The sequence below is a fragment of the Chanodichthys erythropterus genome, chromosome 17, assembly GCF_024489055.1.
Source record: "Chanodichthys erythropterus isolate Z2021 chromosome 17, ASM2448905v1, whole genome shotgun sequence".
NCBI classification, from domain to species: Eukaryota; Metazoa; Chordata; class Actinopteri; order Cypriniformes; family Xenocyprididae; genus Chanodichthys; species Chanodichthys erythropterus.
In genome coordinates, this window is record NC_090237.1 from 21,644,289 (window position 1) to 21,660,413 (window position 16,125).

The 16,125-nt window shown below is 35.7% G+C and overlaps 1 protein-coding gene across 1 annotated transcript in view; it reads left to right on the top strand.

Moving 5' to 3' along the window:
• nlk2 (nemo-like kinase, type 2) overlaps nucleotides 1-16,125 on the top strand; it is a 94,091-nt gene that overhangs the window by 56,742 nt on the left and 21,224 nt on the right. The window contains exons 4-7 of the mRNA XM_067364834.1: nucleotides 4,471-4,577; nucleotides 5,076-5,161; nucleotides 9,813-10,022; nucleotides 13,424-13,525. Of these exons, the coding sequence (XP_067220935.1) occupies nucleotides 4,471-4,577; nucleotides 5,076-5,161; nucleotides 9,813-10,022; nucleotides 13,424-13,525 (505 nt within the window). The remainder of the gene's footprint in view (nucleotides 1-4,470; nucleotides 4,578-5,075; nucleotides 5,162-9,812; nucleotides 10,023-13,423; nucleotides 13,526-16,125) is intronic.

Below are 16,125 nucleotides of genomic sequence, written 5' to 3' on the forward strand. Positions count from 1 at the left end.
GTACAACCATTGTTTGTTTATGCGCTATGAAGTCAGTCGCTAGTTCCGCCTTCTCAATGACATCACACGTCGTTAAAGGTGGCTAGCGATGACTGGTCAGGAGGAAGCAACGTGTAGTCTGACATGTTTCTTGTCCACAACACAAGAATTTATGAGTCAAAATTGCATAATCTGGCATAGTCGTTACAGACAAAATTATTGTGTAGTCTGAATCCAGCATAACAGTTTTGTGTGTGTTTCTCATGTAAAACTATTAGGCTTTGAATGAACCACTTGATACTTTTATGGAGTTTTTTTGTTTAAGCTTAAAAAGCCCAAGTCCTCATTCACTATTTTCATAATACTGAAAAGCCAGGATATTCTTTAAATAAATAAATCACTTTTTGTGAAACCATCACAAAAGAAAGTCATATAGGTTTGAAACAACATGAGGTTGAGTAAATGTCAGGTTGAGTTGAGGTTAAGTGAATTTCATTTTCAGGTGAATCGTCCCTTCAACATTGAAAGCTATTTACCCTGTCATCCTAGAGTAAAAAAGTAACTCATTGCATCAGCATGATATTACTGACTTGTTAACTTCTAGTAAATGTTGTGGTTGATAAGTTACACTGGGTTTAGTGAGTTACTAAATAAGAAATCCAGTTTGTGTAGCATTAACTGCAAAGCTCTATTGCACTTTTGCAGTGTAGTAATGTTTTATTACCCCACAAAGAGCTGAGAAACAAATATAGCTTTTGTTTCAAAGTGGATGTGAAAATTTCAGAAAGGAAAAGGGGAGAAAATTGGCTGTTTATAGTCCTTAATTTGTACGGACGGACATAACTGTTGGTTTAACTGGGTGGTTGTCAGGGACTTGCTATGGTTGCTTAAGTATTCTGTGGATTGAAGGGTGTTCTGGGTGATCACGCTGCAAAATTTCATGAGCAAAGAAGTTCAGTTGTCTAGTGTTAATAGTGTAGTGATGTATGAAGCACAGGTCACTTTCAAATCAAGCAAATTTATGTTGGCCAACATGGCAAATTTGAGGCACCAACTTGAACCTGTTGCGAAATTTGCATATAGAAGTCTTTCGCCCTCAAGCAGAATTCCTGATTGGGTGGTTTTGTAGTTTTTTTGTTTGTTTGTTTTTTTTTTTAATTTTCAATTAACCTTTTTTTTTTTTTTTTTTTTTTGTGTTTGTTAGTTTTAACTCTTAAATTGTTAGTTTTGATTAGTTATGTGGTATCTTGTATCTGGAATAATTGCATGATGAGTTGCTTGCAAAGTTTATTACATTAAAAACACCAACGCCCAGTTTCACAGACAGGGCTAAGACTAAGCCAGGACTTAGTTAAATTAGGACATTTAAGTAGCTTTTATAAACATACCTTTTATTTAAAAAAAAATAAATAAATAATACATTACTGGTGTGCATCTGGAGACAAAACAATGGCACTGACATATTTTAAGATATGTCAGATGAAGTTGCTTTCAGTTAAAATAGCTCAAACATGCATTTTAGTCTAGGACTAGCTTAAGCCTTGTCTGTGAAACTGGGCATAAATATGTAGAGAGAGCTATTTAAAAAAAAATGCCTAAGAGACACAAAAAAGAGGAAGAGATTTGCGTCCAAAGGCTGCGAAGAGACACCGTGTCAATTTGCAGTGACACTGTGAAAGATGGCACGAAAATACTTGTGACACTCTTGTAGCTGAGAAACTTAAGGGAAAACCGAGGGGTGGGTAGAAGATGAGCTTGTCCCAGCAGTCAATCAAGCAGTCCTGCATACTCAGCTGTAGTTATCACACACACACACACAGGAGGGTTGCCTCTGCTGACTCGGCCACAGCATAGATGACTGGATGTGCTTTTTTGAACCACAGATCTGCATCTGTCAAACCTTGTGTAGCTTCATGTGCATGACTCCCTGCCAGCGAGTGCGAATGCTCGACTGGACCGAGTGGCAGAGAGCGGCTCATCTTTATGTGTTTATAAAAAGAAAGATCACAGGCGGTTTGTCTTTGCCAGGAAGTCCTCCTACGCTTTCTCCATCGCTCGTATTTACTGACAGCCGACGTGTTGAGTCTGCGCTCATATGTGTTGATTGCTGAAGTTGGTGTTTGTTTTGAGAGACTAGTGGCGCTGAAGCAGATAATTGCTCCTTGTTCATTCTTTAACACATGAATGAGTCATAATGTGTGTCTCCAGGTGAAGATAATTCAATATAATATTCCTCTCGACATAAAGGTCAGACCTAGATACTTGGATGTGTCAGTTCTCTGGTTTGTGTTTATTAGCTGGACTGTACGGCAAAGAGCAGCTCATCTTTGTGTGCTTTATATCTGGAAATTGTAATAGAGGCTTAATATGTGGTTCTGGCCTTAGACGTGGAAATGCTGCATTTCTTTGAGCCCTGACGGTCACAAATTAATGAAGTGAATTATAGTAATAGTAGTTGTGTTGATTGGATTACGTACCCTCTTGGATTCAGCTCACTCATTGACTGTTGTAACACTTTCTGTGCATGTCTGAACATCTTCATTCATCACTGTGTAATGGCCACATCATCACACCTTGATGTTTCTGCAAAGCCTCCCAGAGTGCCATGTGTTTGGCAGAACAGGTGTTAGGACCTGCTGTCTGTCCAAAGCAGGATGTAATGACGCTTTCTTTCTTTTTTGCAGGTGTACAATAGCAATTAATAATACTATGTTAAAAATGATTGCCAAAAGCATTGCTCATTGTAAATTTAAAGTAACTAAAATGTGTTGGAGAATTTTTTCACTTCTATTACTTTTATAAAATTATTCTAAAAAAAATGACATTAAAAAAATTCTTAAAATACTTATTTATATATAATTTAATAATTAATATAATTATTTTTTTGCGTTAAATGCGTCAAATTATTTTAACGCATTAAAGATTTTGAATTAATCGCATGCGTTAAAGGTGCCCTAGAATGAAAAATTTAATTTACCTCAGCATAGATGAATAACAAGAGTTCAGCACATGGAAATGACATACAGTGATTCTCAAACACCATTGTTTCCTCCTTCTTATATAAATCTCATTTGTTTAAAAGTCCTCTGAAAAACAGGCGAATCTCAACATAACACCGACTGTTACGTAACAGTCGGGATCATTAATATGTACGCCCCCAATATTTGCATATGCCAGCTCATGTTCAAGCATTAGACAAGGGCAGCCAGTATTAACGTCTGGATCTGTGCACAGCTGAATCATCAGACTAGGTAAGCAAGCAAGAACTATAGCGAAAAATGGCAGATGGAGCAATAATAACTGACATGATCCATGATAACATGATATTTTTAGTGATATTTGTAAATTTTCTTTATAAATGTTTCGTTAGCATGTTGCTAATGTACTGTTAAATGTGGTTAAAGTTACCATCGTTTCTTACTGTATTCACGGAGACAAGAGCCGTCACTATTTTCATTTTTTAAACACTTGCAGTCTGTATAATTCATAAACACAACTTTATTCTTTATAAATCTCTCCAACAGTGTGTAATGTTAGCTTTAGCCACAGAGCACTATCAAACTCATTCAGAATCAAATGTAAACATCCAAATAAATACTATACTTACGTGATCCGATGCATGCATGCAGTATGCATGACGAACATCTTGTAAAGATCCATTGGAGGGTTAAATTAGCTGTGTGAACTTTGTAAATGGACTGTAATATAGTTGAGAGCTCAGGGGGGCAGGGAGCACGCGATTTAAAGGGGCCACATGCTGAATCGATGCATAGTTAATGATGCCCCAAAATAGGCAGTTAAAAAAATTAATAAAAAAAAATCTATGGGGTATTTTGAGCTGAAACTTCACAGACACTTTCAGGGGACACCTTAGATAGATATATATACATATAATTAAAATAATTTTTGTTTAAATATTAAAAGTAATTTTCATATATATTGACACATATGTAGTTTTATTTAATGGTTTCTGGAGAGAATATTAATTGATGACACAAACCATCCAAAAAAAAAAAAAAAGATTTACTAAAATGATTCAATCTTCTCAGTTTGTAATGTTAAACTGTAAACTAACAAGTTTAACACAGAAAACAGTGGCTTGTTACTTTCTTGAAAACAGCTATTTTTCATTGCTGGTTGCTCCACAAAGCTGTAACTAAAGTCTACTAAGCTCTACTGAAGAAACAAATGACATGGGAGTATTATGTGTGGCTCATCATCATATTTTGCATCTGTGAAATCTGTGATTAAAGGAAGTAGCAATGTGCGACTAATACTCTTGACTTTGTGCTCCAATTTAGGAGTGGCGCTTTAGACAAATGCTAGTCCTCTTCACGTTCACCCTCTCCACTTCGCCATGACCTCCTTATCCATTGGCTCTGTTTTTAGATGAGCGCTAATACTGCCCATCATTCGGAGCGCTGCTGTACTGTATGTGTGAACTTCCTGCTGTTATTTTTGGCATGGTTGTTTCCCTTGACATAACCGCAGTTATGTGGTGACGGAGTTGATGCAGAGTGACCTCCATAAGATCATCGTGTCTCCACAGCCCCTGAGCTCTGACCACGTCAAAGTCTTTCTCTACCAGATCCTCAGAGGTGAGATACACACACACACTAAACCCTTTCAAACTTCACCTTCAGAGGTGAGTCTTTCTTCACCAAGATCTCATGGGTAGAGAAACACACAGGCAATCACACACATGCTTCTCTACTTCATGTTCCTTATCATATTCTCACCAGAAACAATGGGGAGGAAGAGTGTAAGAATACCAATGGGAGAACCAGTCTAAAGAACCAACCACCTTTTTGATATTTTGTTTACTGTAGGACAACTGACATGTTTTAAAGGGACCAGTTAACCTAATGAATCACATGAAACACGTATAACTTCAATGTTTTGAAGTGACACAAAGCTCTATTACATTCTAGAGTGAAGATGCCGCCATAGGGCACAAGTTTGTTTATATGTCAACTGGATTAGATTTCAAACCAAACAAGAAACCTGCACAGCAAAACAGCACAGTCTGCTTCATATCAATACAGTTTGTGTCCACAAATTGTCTTTAATGACTGATGAATATGTTGTGTCCACAGGACTGAAGTATCTACACTCAGCTGGCATTTTGCATAGAGACATTAAACCCGGTAACCTGCTGGTCAACAGCAATTGTGTGCTTAAGGTTAGTGAAATACTAGTCAAAATGTTGATGTGCTGATGTTGTTAAAATTTAGTCTTTTCTGTTAATTCAGCTTGGATTGTCAGAATGAATTTCTGACATTACTTACATTGACCCTGAAAAGAAGTTGGACTCTTAAAGGGATAGTTCACCCAAAAATGAAAATTATCCCATGATTTACTCACCCTCAAACTATCCTAGGTGTATATGATTATCTTTTTTCAGATGAAAACAATCAGAGATATATTTAAAAAAATATCCTGACTTTTCCAAGCTTCTAAAAAAATTCATCCATCCATCATGAAAATAATCCATATGGCTTCAGGGGGTAATAAAAACCATCTGAAGTGAAGCGATGGGTTTTTGTAAGAAAAATATCTTTATTTAAAACTTTATAATCTTAAATAACAAGGTTCTTGCAGAAGACCACATGCAAACTGCGCAAGTCAACTTGCACCACAAGAGTAACCCCTGACATGATGTATGACGTAGGATGTCGGAGTATTGTAAGCTTTGATACCTCTTGCAGTTTCAACAAATATGGCTGGGCAACATTCTCAAGCTCCTCTTCTCTTATATCGAAATCCTCTGACATTTTTTCTTTAAAATTTCTTGTTTTAGACTTCTAATTCTATCCTCTGCGGTTCTGTGTTTGTCATTGCGTCATGCATCGGGTCAGAGGTCACTCTTCCACCCCAAATCGATGCGTACGGGTTTGCCGGAAGCTATTTATTATAGTTAATAAAGTTTTAAATATGGATATTTTTCTTAGAAAAACCCATTACTTCTCTTCAGAAGGCCTTTAGTAACTCCCTGGAGCCATATGGATTATTTTTATGATGGATGGATGCATTTTTTTTGGGCTTCAAAATCACGCCCCCCATTCACTACCATTATAAAGCCTGAAAGAGCCAGAATATTTTTAAATATATCTCTGATTATGTTTGTCTGAAAGAAGATAGTCATATACACATAGGATGGCTTGAGGGTGAGTAAATCATGGAATAATTTTCATTTTTGGGCGAACAATACCTTTAAGATAATTGTTTATATTAGTGCTGTCTAGTTTAGTAATGATTTTAATAGTTTAGTAATGATTTTTTCTGTAATTAACAGCAATATCACACATAACATTAATATATTTTTTATATTGTTATACATATATTCACACTGAATCTCCAAATTAATTTTGAAACAACATGAAGATAATATGAATGAAGGCCAGTATCTACCAATACTGCTACTAATGTCTCTATTAAAAGGATTATTTTCACAATTTCTGAGAATGAAATGAGTAATTATAGCCTTTCAACATAAACAGTATAATTGAAAGCCATAAATTAAAAAAAAATATATTAGGCTTAAAAACATATAACTTTTAGTTTAAGTAAACTTAAAGGGTTAGATCACCCAAAAATGAAAATAATGTAATTTTTTTACTCACCCTCAAGTCGTTTCACACCCGTAAGACCTTTGTTAATCTTCAGAACACAAATTAAGATATTTTGGTTGAAATTCGATAGCTCTGTAAGGCCTCCATAGGGAGCAATGTCACTTCCTCTGTCAAGATCCATAAATGTACTAAAAACATATTTAAATCAGTTCATGTGAGTACAGTGCTTCAATATTAATATTATAAAGCCACATGAATACTTTTGGTGCGGCAAAAAAACAAAATAACGACTTATTTAGTGATGGCCGATTTCAAAACACTGCTTCAGAAAGCATCAGAGCATTGTGAATCTGTGTGTCGAATCTGCTGTTCGAAGCACCAAAGTCACCTGATTTCAGCAGTTTGGCGGTTTGACCCGTGATCCGATTCATGATTCGACACACAGATTCACAATGCTCTGATGCTTTCTGAAGCAGTGTTTTGAAATCGGCCATCACTAAATAAGTCGTTATTTTGTTTTTTTGCCGCACCAAAAGTATTCATGTGGCTTTATAATATTAATATTGAAGCACTGTACTCACATGAACTGATTTAAATATGTTTTTAGTACCTTTATGGATCTTGACAGAGGAAGTGACATTGCTCCCTATGGAGGCCTCACGGAGCCATCGGATTTAAAAAAAAATATATTAATTTGTGTTACAAAGATTAACAAAGGTCTTACGGGTGTGAAACGACATGAGGGTAAGTAATAAATGACATAATTTTCATTTTTGGGTGAACTAACCCTTTAAAACAATCTTTACAAAAACCATTATTATAAATGTCACATTTAGCTGTGCTTTTAATATACTTTTTGTTGGATAAAAATGTGAGATTTTGACTGTTTAAGCTCTATTGTACTGGCTTCTTTTGTCTCTGTGCTCTCCTGCTATTTTAGCATTATACACTCTAGCCTATGGGCCTTGAATTCCGTCTTTATAATTCCTTTCTTCCGAGGACGCTTCATATCTATCTGGCCAGGCCAGGTCTACAGCGCCAGCATACACACACTAACACACAATCTCTGGCTCCAGGGGGTCAAGGCCCCCTTGGGATTGATTCATCTGCTCAGTTCCTGACATAAATCTTCATTTTGGATCCCATAGCGAGAGCTCAGCTGCAAAAAAGAAAGCAAGGGTGATATGGGAGATATAGGAAGAGAGAGAGATAAGGAAAAAGAGAAATTCTCAATGTATGTGATTGCTGACTTTACCCTGCAGCATGAGAAATATGCTTGAGGGGAGAGCGGGAATAGATTATGTTATTGGACCACAGAAAGGGAATCATTTAGCATGCGCTGCTTCATTTAGTCCTTAATCCCCATTTCCAAAGAATGTTTCTCTCATTTAGCTCTGATGTATTAAACCTTTTCTTTTGGTCGTGTCCGGCAATCAAACACGCTCGAGTCTGATTTACAGTCAACACCGCTTTGAATTTGATTCATTCAAATTTAATTCATTTTTATACCATGTTTTCTATTATTAGCTTGTGCTCTGTGAGACTCTTTTTAATATGCAGCTAAATGAACACACTCCTAATCCTAAACAGTAAATATCAATATGTACCTTGTGGATAATTAAGAGAGAAAAAGTGTAATGGCCTTATCATTATCTGATTTCCATCTAAATTACACATTTTAAATTATGCAAAAAATCTAAATATCAATGTGTTCAAGCAACTAAAGTTGTCACTTCTGGCAGCCAATCATCTAAGTAAATTATTCAGTCACATGACTTTTCAGTGTTGTTATTGTTTACTAAAACTATTCAAATAATTTCCATTAATTGAAAAAATAAATATCAATATTGGATGGAAAAACTTAAACGCAAATTAGAAATGTTACCTTGGCAATGAACTGAAATAATATAAGCTGAAGTACCAGAATTAATAAAGCTAAAACTGATATAATTCTAAATTAAATCTTAATAGATAATTAAAAACATAAAAAGCACATCAAAAATGTTACCAAACTGCTTACCAAAAGTAAAATTCAAACTAATTCAAACTTTTAATAAATGCTACAATAGTATAATAGTTAAAAAATAATGATCTTTTGAGTGTGCATCTAGGAATTTATTTGATAAATTTGTTTCCATCAAAATTTATGTGTTTTGAAATTTCCATCTAGCATTCTTTATGCGATTTCATTCAAAATACGTGGATGGAGACCTGACTATAGAAACATAAACATGGCCCAGATAGCATGTTATCATTGAAACAATGTTGAGGTGTGTTGAAGCTAAACTCCTCATGACTACTGAGAAGTGCACATGCAAAATCAAAATTGGCGTTTACCAATCAGTGGTTCGATTTCAAACTACAATGGATGTTTTTTCAACCATTTTTCAACAGACTTGATAAAATGCCCACCCCAAACCAAGCCCCCAGTGGATTAGAGCAAATCGGGTAAAAGCCCATCGTGGTTTGAAAACGCCCCACTGATTGGGAAACACCCACTAATGTTCTTCAGAAATGCATACCTGCATGATCTTGTGCTCATCAACTACAAATCACTGTTAGTTCAGTGTCACTGTCTCCACCCATGTGTGCTGTCGACTTTAATCAAAATTTCAATGTTGATCCAACATACATTAAACATTGAAATGTCAATCTCAACCAAAATGATGGTTTGGATCAAAACTCAACATTGTATCAATGTCACCATGCTATCTGGGGGGCTTTTTTGACTTAACAACCTAGCAACTAATTAGAACACCCTAGCAACCGCATAGCAACGCCAGGCAGCTTGTCATTCATACTGTGGATGGAACAAGAAAACACAAGAAATCATTTCAATGAAGTGCATGTTTTAGCATTACTTGCAGGATTTGAATTTGTCTTATGGGAACGCATAAAATTAGGCCGCTGGGATAAACTGGGTGGAGCTGCTTGGGTAAATTGTTAGTAATGCGTGTTAGGCTCTTTTGTGCCTTCTCTTTGAGAGAGGGTGGAGAGAAGAGGCAGAGATATTTTTCTCATTTATTTATTTCCCAGGAGCACTCAAGCAGCTCAAGATGATAGAAAATTGGGCCTAGTGTTTATAACACTTTTAGTGTTTATCTCTTTGGTTAAAACGTGAATGAGCCTCTCCAGCTAATTCTGTTTTTATTGCTTTATTTATTGAAAAAAAAGAGCATTTTTCAACATGTTTACTGTGTCACACCTCAGACTCCACTCGTCAACCTAATAAGTTTGCACAAAATGGTAATATGTGCACAGATTTGTGACTTTGGCCTGGCGAGAGTGGAGGAGCTGGACGAGTCGCGTCACATGACCCAGGAGGTGGTGACGCAGTACTACAGAGCGCCAGAGATCCTGATGGGGAGCAGGCACTATTCCAACGCAATCGACATCTGGTCTGTGGGCTGCATCTTTGCCGAGCTGCTTGGCCGACGCATCCTCTTCCAGGCCCAGAGTCCCATCCAACAGGTATTCACCTACGCTCATGCTCAGCACACGATCTGTAGGCAGGAACTGGCCCTTTCACATATCTCAATGTGTTTTATACAAGCAGAACATGTTCCTAACTGCTCTCATTGCAGTATGATTGAGGATCATTTGGCCTCTCAGAAGAAAGTAGAGAGGAGTTCAGCTGCTTTAGCAGGGTCCAGAATTAACACTCGCCTACATTGTCAAAAATGACTGTGGCGAGTAAAACAAAACATTTGGCAACAGGTTTCCGATAAGTTTAACATATAAATTGCAAGAGTTGAAGTCTGACCCTTTTTTCAGACATAATGTGATTCAAATCAAATGCATAAGAAATTCACTACAAAAAGATCAGTGACTGTAACAACTTGAAAAGTCCCCAATGGAAAAGTTACTATTTAGAATGTACTTTATAGGATTTTGTTCTACAGAAGTCGATGTGGTGACTTGAAATATTTCGGTAACACTTTACAATAAAGTTCCATTTGTTAACATTAGTTAACTATATTAGTCAACATGAGCTAACATTGAAAATTATTTCTAATGCATTTATTATTCTTAGTTCATGTTCATTTTAACATTTATTAAAGGTGCCCTGGATTCAAAAATTGAATTTACCTCGGCATAGTTGAATAACAATAGTTCAGTACATGGAAATGACATACAGTGAGTTTCAAACTCCATTGTTTCCTCCTTCTTATATAAATCTCATTTGTTTAAAAGACCTCCGAAAAACAAGCAAATCTCATCATAACACAGACTGTTACATAACAGTCGGGGTGTACGCCCCCAATATTTGCATATACCAGCCCATGTTCCCAACATTATGAAAGGCATTAGACAAGGGCAGAACGTCTGGATGTGCACAGCTGAATCATCAGACTAGGTAAGCAAGCAAGAACAATAGCGAAAAATGGCAGATGGAGCAATAATAACTGACATGATCCATGATATCATGATATTTTTAGTGATATTTGTACATTTTCTTTCTAAATGTTTAGTTAGCATGTTGCTAATGTACTGTTAAATGTGGTTAAAGTTACCATCGTTTCTTACTTTATTCACAGAGACAAGAGCCGTCGCTATTTTCATTATTAAACACTTGCAGTCTGTATAATTCATAAACACAACTTCATTCTTTATAAATCTCTCCAACAGTGTAGCATTAGCCATTAGCCACGGAGCACAGCCTTAAACTCATTCAGAATCAAATGTAAACATCAAAATAAACACTGTACTTACGCAATTAGACATGCTGCATGACAAACACTTTGTAAAGATCCATTTTGAGGGTTATATTAGCTGTTTGAACTTTTCTTTTATGTTGTTTAAGGCAAGCGTGAGCTCTTTGGGCGTGGAGCACTAGATTTAAAGGGCCACACACCCTGAATCGGCTCATTTCTAATTATACCCCAAAATAGGCAGTTAAAAAAATTAATTTAAAAAAAATTTGAGCTGAAACTTCACAGACACATTCAGGGGACACCTTAGACTTATATTACATCTTTTAAAAAAAAGTTCTAGGGCACCTTTAATACATTATAAAAATAAAAAATGGTATCTGTTAATATTATTTAATGGGCTAACATGAACTAACAATGATTAGTTCTATTTTTAAACTAACATTTACTAATGGGGCCTTACTGTAAAGTGTTACCAATATTTTTACCGGTAAGAATGATTTTGGCCTATACATTTACTTAATTCACTTTTTATTATAGTGCTTTTCACAATACATATAGTTTCAAAGCAGCTTTACAGAAAATGCATGTGTCTATCTATATTAAAGTTTAGTAATTTTTGTTATCAGAGATCAAATGGTATTATGGTATTAAATATTTATGTTTAATTTTCAATTCACTTGCCATTAATTAATGAGCCTTTGCTGAATTTGGTCCTGTTTTTGTATGGAAAATATTTTTTCTTAGTTTTTAAATTCCAAAAAAGAATTTATTCAAATGGTTTATATTCAAAAATACAAGAGAAGTTAAAACCAGAAAACAGAAAATCCTGGACACTGATGTTAAATGTGTGACCTTACGTACAGCCGTGCTAATGAGAGAGCGGAGGCAGCTCAAGGCTCCGTTGTACTGAAGCCCCAGTGTGGCCGCGACCCAGAAGCCCTCTGTCCTTGAAGGCTGTGTGTTTGCAGCAGGCAGATGCAACACCATCACGGCTCAGACAGCATGTCTCTAGCTTTCACATGTACATGCCTCTACTATTATTTTTTTCCAGAATCTCATAAACATGACATATGATGGAGTAACATGAAACAAAGTCTTGAAGTATGACTGGATACACTTTTTAGTTTTAGTTTTATGTATTTCACACAGACAATTATAAATCATATGTTCTAATTATGTTGGCCCTGCAGTGTGTCAGAGGCTCCAGGACTGGCTGTTCCTCTGGCTGTCAGTGTGTGTGTGTATGTGGTTGCCGTCTCCACAGCCCTGAATGTGCACCGACAGCACATCGACATCCCCTTTAACGCTCATTAAATTCTCTTCAGTAAAGAATTAGATTTACTTGAACATGGTTCTGCTCTAGTTTGTTTATGTACAGATCATGAACATGAATCTAGACTCTTATTTCTCTCTTTATCCTCTTCATTTTATTTTATTATATTCAGTTATTTATGTTTTAAATCAGGACTTTCTACTTTTGGTTATTTATTTACATATATGTGTATGCTATATCCTTCTGAGACTCATAATATTATATAGTTATGGTGTTTAGAACAAAAGACGTACAATGCAAAAAAGGTTTTTCTCTAAATGTAAGAAGTTTTTTTTTTTTTTTTTAGTGCTGTCAAATTGATTAATCACGATTAATCGCATCTAACACAAGTTTGTGTTTACATAATATGCGTGTGTATATAAATTATTTAATTTATTATATATATATGACTCTGTGTGTGCATGTATACACACATATAATATATATAAATATATATATATACACACACATTATGTAAATAAACCTTTATTAGGTGTGATTAATCGTGATTAATCATTTTGACAGCACTCATTTCTTTTTGTATATTATTATATTGTAATATTATATTGCTGCATTTAATATTTTTATTAAAACTATACAACACAGTGTATTATTATTATGTTACTATGTCATTGTAATGATCAAAATACTTTGATATTATGCTAATATATTTTTTATTCAAATTATTATCATATATTTATAGATAAATGAGTACTTTAAACAGTCACTTGTATTAATTTTAAAAAATAAATAAATACTACAGTAGCTAAAAATAAATTCCTGGATCTCAGGAGAGTATTTGTGTACAAAGAGCTTGTATTATGTTTGCAACTTTTACAGATGCAGTTCTGCATTCATTGTGTATACAACACTTACATACTCTTCTTTTTCTTGTTATATACTAGCTGGACTTGATCACAGATCTGTTGGGGACTCCGTCTCTGGAGGCCATGAGGACGGCGTGTGAGGGGGCCAGAGCTCACATCCTGAGAGGACCACATAAACAGGTGAGTCTGACATCAAACAATGTTCCAAAAAAGGCACATGGTGTTCGAAGCAGCATCGTGAAAGATAATGACTCGTTAGTGGATTATATCCTTTGCAAACGCTGCCTTGCACTAATATTTTTGGTCCCCGGAAGCCTGATTATAAACAGGCCCTGTGGCGCTGCCATGGTGACTTGCTGAGTGACGGAACTTATTGACCGATCCCGCACCTTGTTTATGGAATCGAGTCGCTCTTACTGCCCCTGGAGCGCAGAAATTTCCCATCAGCCTTTGCTGCAGGATTCCCGGCGCTCCACACGCTATGGTCCTCTCTCGCTTCGGTTCCCTCCCGCTGCCTCTCCATTTCCTGCCCTGCATCATATCCACTGACAGACTGATTGATCAGTTGATGAGAGAGAGAAAGGGAGGGAGGGAAAGAGAGCCATGACAGCTATTATTGACACATTTGAGCACAGCAATTTAGTGTGTAGACTAAAATTTAAAGCAGAAATACTTTATTCCATATTGGTTATGGGCTGACATTAGAGATTTTTTTTTTTTTTAATTTATTGGTATTCAAGTTTCAAGTTTACTTTATTTATATAGCACATTTAAAACAGCCACAAGACTGACCAAAGTGCTTCACAAAAGAAACAGCATCATAAGAGTAGTAAGATCACACAAAACAGACTAAAACAAAGAACCAGAATAAAAAAAAAAACACAAATATAAAATATATACATTTTTATATAAAAATATAATATTGATTAATATTGCATATTTCATTGTGCATGCTCATTTATTATATTTATTTATTTATATTGCATTTGCCGTTAATCTGTAAAAACACAAATAATGTAACAAAATCTAACTAAATTTTAACAAAATTTTATTTTTAGCAATTCGCAAAATGAATATACGTTATACAGTTATGATTCCTAAATTCACATGTAGCATTTACAACAATTGATTTTAGTTTTTTTTTTTTTTTTTTTTTTTTTTTTTATGTTTAATTAACTAATGTATTTTTTAAATAGTATATAATTTTAATATCAGCCATTTATTGGTTATTGGCCATAACATAATTATTGGCAAATCTGTGGCTTTTTTAATGTTAAAGGGTTAGTTCACTCAAAACTAATGAAAATGTATTTAATTTATTACTCAACTTCATGTTGTTCCATACCCATAAGATCTTCGTTTATCTACAGAACACAAATTAAGATATTTTTGATGAAATCCATTAGCTTTCTGGTCTCCGATTGACTGCAAAACAATTACCACTTTCAAGGCCCAGAAAGGTAGTAAAGACATTGTTAAAATAGTCCACATGACTATAGTGGTTCAACCTTAATGTTATAAAGCAACAAGAATAATTTTTTTGTGTGCAAAAAAAATTAATGTTGCTTAATAACATTAATGTTGAATCACTGTAGTCATGTGGACTATTTTAACAATGTCTTTACTACCTTTCTGGGCCTTGAAAGTGGTAATTTTGTTTCAGTCTATCGGAGACCAGAAGGCTCACGGATTTCATCAAAAATATGGTATTCTAAAGATGAACAAAGGTTTTACGGGTGTGGAACGACGTGATGGTGAGTAATTAATAACAGAAAATATTTTTTTGGGTGAACTAACCCTTTAAAACACTTTCCCCTATCCCAGAGACACGGGCGGGACTATCTGTTTGTCCAACCAATGACGGACAGTGGGCGTGTTCTGGAAACCTGTTTAAAGAAAGGCAATTGCTAGTGGCTCAGAAGTTACACACTTCAGATTTTATCTTCTTTCTTTATTCGTTTAATATATATGTATGAAAGGCTAGAAAGAGTTCCGTCTCTAAATGCCTTTCGGTCATTTTGCTAAACTGAAAGGCTCATGGTATTGAGTATATAAAAAGCTGTTCTCGGCGTGTGAGCATGAATGCGTGCGTGTTTGTCAGGGTGTATGAGTGATTTGGCGCTGGGTGTTGGCTCTGTGGCTCTAGACAGCTACGCTGAGAAGGCGATACCCTGCAGAGAACAGGAACTGCAGCGCAAGGGCTGTGGACCTCTGCTTCCTGCTTTGCATCGACCTGATGCCTGGCGGCTCACCAAGAAGCCCGCCTTCTTTGCACACACACACACATACAGCCATGCACCTGCTAGACTAGAGAAAGTCTTTACCATTTAGCTCTATATGTGAAGAGGCACTTGTTTCTCTGGTCAGCATTCACCAGCCTTAATCCCAGCCAACTACCCACAAACACTCATACTGACATTTGGCTGACCTTGTCACTCGACGCTGCCTCCTGTGTGTGGTCGACAGGCCCTAGAGCAGGATGTTTTAATCATGTTAATCAGCTGAGCTTCCCGTTACATGTAACAGGCTTTAGAGACTGAAAGAACAAGGGTCTCTGAAGGGTCTGTGGGGTATTGTGGTGACTCCCCTCTCCATGTGTCTGATCAGGTGTTTCAGTGTCATGTGGTCAGTGTTTTCCAGAACATTCCGTTTTTAGGTATTTGGCACATAACATTAATAATAATGATAATAATAATAATAATAATAATAGTAATATGAAGAATTATTATTGTTATAATAGAATATTAATTATATCAATTAATTGTACTAATGTTTTTATT